The 4,978-nt window shown below is 39.5% G+C and overlaps 1 protein-coding gene across 3 annotated transcripts in view; it reads left to right on the top strand.

Moving 5' to 3' along the window:
• LOC107715952 (protein Shroom3-like) overlaps window positions 1–4,978 on the top strand; it is a 30,714-nt gene that overhangs the window by 16,603 nt on the left and 9,133 nt on the right. For all 3 annotated transcript variants that reach the window (XM_016522218.1, XM_016522227.1, XM_016522235.1), the window contains exons 2-3: window positions 741–3,283; window positions 4,113–4,165. In XM_016522218.1, coding sequence (XP_016377704.1) covers window positions 827–3,283; window positions 4,113–4,165 — 2,510 coding nt within the window. In that variant the 5' untranslated portion in view covers window positions 741–826. The remainder of the gene's footprint in view (window positions 1–740; window positions 3,284–4,112; window positions 4,166–4,978) is intronic.

The following is a 4,978-nucleotide window of genomic DNA, read 5'->3' as shown; positions in this document are numbered from 1 at the left end:
ACAATGATAATCTCAGGTACTTATGTGCTTTATTCAATGTTAAAAGTATCTAATGTGAGTCTGAATATCATTTTGAATGACCTTTATAGCCATACTGAAAGCAACAATAGATAGATTACCTCAGATCTTGAAAATAAATTAAAGCAAACATGTACGTTAAAACTGTGAACTCATTGCGAACCAGCAAGTGTATTCCATAACAAAGATTGTATCAGTCACTCAGTATGTACTTATAATAATGTTAAAAAGGTTGTAATATTTATGAATTAGATTATAAACTTATCCATTTCGTTGGGAGTGCAGTGTGCTTCCAGAAAGAGTGCATCCACCTATGCTTCTGATTGGCTGTGAAATTTGATTTTTGTCGTGCAGCCGTATCGTGTTCGGTGTGGACAGACAAATTGCTTGTTGTTGGAATCTTGTCGTGTTGCATCTGGTTAGGACACGGTGTTATGTTGCGAAAGGGGCCAGGCTATCAGATGATGCTAGATGACAGAATAACCTTCTAAAATTCATACACTAGATGGTAGAGTACAAAAAGCATACTATACTTGGTGTACTTGAGTCATTTGGGTCATCAACTCATGTCATTAGCAACTTAATCATTAACACCAATCAATGTAAAACTAGTAATTTTGTTAATGCAAAAAACTGTATTGTGATGTGTATTGTGGTGAATAGGATTTTTTTTTCTTTCAAAATGGCAATTTCACAATTGTTTATATGTTTGTTTCTCCCAGGTAATGCCAGATTCCCGTGGCTTCTGTTTTGTAACTATAGTGAGGAAATATTTAACCTCTGTTCATAATTCCACTTCATAGTCCAAATGGATTCCTATCATTTCCACTTTGAGAGGATGAGTAACCTTGACCTACACCCTCTGAGTCTTCCGGTTAGTCGACTCTCCCCGGCCAAATCCAGTAGTAGTATTGATCAGTATACCCATCACCACAGCAAAGGGGACTCAGCCTATAGCTCATTCTCTGGTGGTTCCACAGTCCCTGATTACCCTTCTCCTTTTCTACTGGATGAGCTCCAGTCGCAAAACTTGCACTACACCGAGCTGAAATACGTGAAGGGTAAATACAGCCCAACCTTTCTTGATTCGGATTCCAAGAGCATGGATCACCTTTACCGTTCCATGGAAACCGTTGCACAAGAGCATCACTGGAGCAGCGGTGGCTTCTCTGACATTGAAGATCCACCAGTTCATACGCATCCATTACCACCACCACCACCTCCTGCCCGTCTGAACAGTTTAGTAACAACCAGGAATCTTGAAAACTCAAGGGCACGTCAGAGTCCAGAAGGACAGCTTGCTGACCTTTCTTCTTCGCAGCAGACAAGTAATTCAGAGGTCTGTGGTGTCCGGGCTGAGCCTGGCTATGGTTGCACATTTTCACAGCTTAAAGATCACCTCAAGCAAGACCCGGAGGACAAGATGCTTGATCCACCAAAGCCTACAGGAATTTTAAATAGATCACCCCTGCAAACCTGTCAACCAGAGCCCTTTCAGCAGTCTTGGAGCAGCCAATCCGAAACCCAAAGGAAGAGATCGCATTCAGCTTATGGTGGACCCGTTTCTGAGCACCAGTGCTTTGTCAGTTCCTGCCATATGCCGCAGAACATGATCAGTGGGAGTATTCAGCACAAAGGGCAGTTTTATTTTGTTACTGGAGTCTTCAAGTCGTCTGAGCCCAGTGTCGTGCAAGGTGTTGGTGAAGGTGCGGAAACCTCCAGTGAGTGGTCTTATAAAGTTCAGCGTAGAAGGCAGAGTTGTCCTGATGGTCCGAGTGGTAAACTGTTTTACCAAGAGGAACACAAATTCAGCATTCAGAATGAAGTTGTGGAGCATCCTAATGACAAGGCAGTTAATTCACCTTTCAAGTCAGAGCAGACCTCTGAAGGTGTAGAGGACCAAAGGGTCATGAGTAGAGAAACTGGCAGGCATCACTCCACCAGCCACCCTATCTTCTATTGTGGTCCAGAGGACAATTCAGTTGGTACACTAATGACCCCTGCTCTAATTAAGGAAGACCATACCAGTCATCCCAAGAAAGAGGAACAGATGACCAGAGTTTCGAGGCGGCCCCAACTGGATATTCCAAGTGACAAGATCAGCAAGGAGATTACCCCACTTTTATATCACCTCACAGGAGCAAACAGAGCATCATATACAGACAAGTTCAAAAACAATAATGACTGTGGTATAGAGGTCAAGAATCCAGACTGTGCCAAAGATAAAGAGAAAGCTGGAAATGATGAGCAAACCCCTCCCAGCAGTGAATATCGACAGAGTGAAATGTCTAAGGAAAAACAACCGAAGGAATTCTTCTACCCATGCGGTACATTAGATGACTCCTACAAGAAGTATTATAAGGAGAAACTGAAAGATGCCCAATCCAAGGTTTTGAGGGAGACTTCATTTAAAAGGAGAGATTTGCAGCTTTCTCGGCCCCACAGGATCAAGCAGCAGACAGACAAAAAACTTTTTGCCGAACCTTCCGGTCCTCCATTTCAAGACAAACTGCCCAACTTGGAGACACCTCCCATGCCACAACTACACAATCCTCAAGAAAAAGACAAAGAGTACAGAAAGGACCTTGGTCAAGAGATTGAGAAGGCCATTGAAAAAGAACCAGAGAAGCCACAGAATATTGCTCAACCACAGGTGCCTCGGGTAGGGAGTAGGAAGCGTTTGACCGCAGATCAGAAGAAACTCTCTCACTCTGAGCCTGAGAAGCTACACCAGCTGGCAGATGGACCTGCTCATATGACCTGCCACTCTCTCGGCAATGAAGCGGAAGGTCTTCTCTCAGAGGGTGATCACGGTCTAGTGGCTGCTAGACGGAAGATGTTCGAAACACGGGGACGTGCTCTGTCTGCCTCCAACTTCTCAAAATCAACTCTGAAGCACCTTCAGCATAAAGCCTTAGTAGCATACATGGAACGTAAAACTGGTCAAAAGATAGCTGAGCCCCAGCACCCAGTTCCACAAGTACCCAGCAACAGGAGTTCAACTGCAGAGAGCTCCAGACATAATTCTGGCATTTCAGACTCCAAGAAGCTCCACAGGCCTCTCTCCGCAGGTCAGATTCTTGACTCCGTGTCAAGCTCTGTTAAATACACCCAGTTCATCACTGCTAAGCACTCAAGGCAGTCCAGCTGGAGAGAGGAGTCCTCTACAGCAGGGAAGTCAGCCTCTGTGGAGAATCTCCTGGACCAGCCTGAACAACCCAAGTGCTTTCGGACCAGAAGCACCTCGACTCCCCATGCTTTCCAGGTATCTTATAAAAAACAAAATTGCAGTTTTACTTGAATTTCCAGTTAAATTAATATCCATGTAGAGCTGCACGATTCTGGATAAATTGAGAATCATGATTTTTTTTTGTTTTAAATATAGATTGTGATTCTCCCACGATTCTGAACTAAGCAAAATAGCGTAATTTACTAGAGGCTGTGACAAAACATTAATTGCCTCATTCTATTAAAAAATGTTTAATTAATTTGAATTATTTTAAATAATAAAACATAATACTTAACAAATATATCCATTACCGAATGAATCCGCATTTTTTAATGAATCTTGAATAAATGATTCAATGACAATACATTTTTTAAGTCACTTGTTGCCATCTAGTGGCAAAACAATGTAATCAACATTGTAATCAACAAACCTTATTTAAAATGCTAATTTGTAACTAAAATTACTTTCAAAAGATGATTTGCTCCATTTTGATCGCTACCATAGACATCAGTGTTCATACCCGAACTATAACATTTTATCCCAGTGCTTCTGTGATAATATGAATGATTAACACAGAAATAACACTGTGTGGTTGAAAATCGGTTTCATACCTAAACATGATAACTGCTCTCTCTGCCAGCGACAGCGTGAACACATATTTGAATGTTCCGATATGACTTTGTCAAAGGTTTAATAGACACAGACGATTCGTTGTCATTTAGAAATAAGATCACGTGGGTGTTTATATCGAGATCGCAATCTTTTAACGATTAACCGTGCAGCTCTACATCCACTACTAACATGTAGATTTTCATATTGCTGTATTTTGCATCATTTTTTTTTCCTTTTTTTTTTTTTTTTATAGGTTCGGAAACATCCAGACGAGTTCTCAGCCAATCATAATAAGGCTATTTTAAGGTGATATATTATTGCTCTTATTGCTGAGCAGGATAGCGGTAGAGGTTAGACCTCTGTCCTGTATTTATTATTAGGGAAGCGTGCCAATAATTGGTATCGGCCGATTAAAGCAGTTATCTGCACCTTGGCCAAATGCTTAAAAACAGCCAATGATCAGATGATCAAAATGGTAGGGCTGCCACTAACGACTATTTTTATTTCTTCATTACACCAAATACACAAAATAATGTTCTTTTTAGCAGCATCATATGACCCCTTTAAACTATATTTTATTAAACCAAATGAAATCCAAATTTCTATGAAATCCTTTTTTTTAAAGCAAAAGTAAAGTGCAACATAGAGTACAAGAAGCAAGTGTCGTCTCATAGTCCAAATCACTGAAATCAAAGTTCAGTATTATAGTGTAAGAATGACAACATATCCACGTGTTCTAGTCTACTAATAATAAAATATCAATCAAAAAACACTTTTTAAAGGAGTATTTACCAGAAATGTTATTTACCAGAATTTATTTGGGAGAAAAATGTAAATGTGCAGTATTTCTGAAAAATAAAGAAAAAAAAAAACTTTAAAAAATAAAATAAAATCTATTAATTGGAGATGCTTTTGATTATTAAAATTTAATGGAACCATTAAAATGGAATCCAGAAAATACTGGAAAACAGAATTTGGTAAAGATAAAACTGTAAAACTCAATTAATTAGACAGGCTTTTTGATTAATAAAATTTAATTTAACCATTAAAACAGAGTATAGAAAAATGAAAATGGAAATAAAACGGATTTCATAGTGCCCTATAATTATAATAAATTTT

The sequence above is a fragment of the Sinocyclocheilus rhinocerous genome, unplaced genomic scaffold (genome assembly GCF_001515625.1).
Source record: "Sinocyclocheilus rhinocerous isolate Xijiao unplaced genomic scaffold, SAMN03320098_v1.1 scaffold1967, whole genome shotgun sequence".
Taxonomy (NCBI): Eukaryota; Metazoa; Chordata; class Actinopteri; order Cypriniformes; family Cyprinidae; genus Sinocyclocheilus; species Sinocyclocheilus rhinocerous.
Note: the sequence above shows the minus strand (reverse complement) of the source record. Positions and strands in the feature narration are given on the sequence as shown.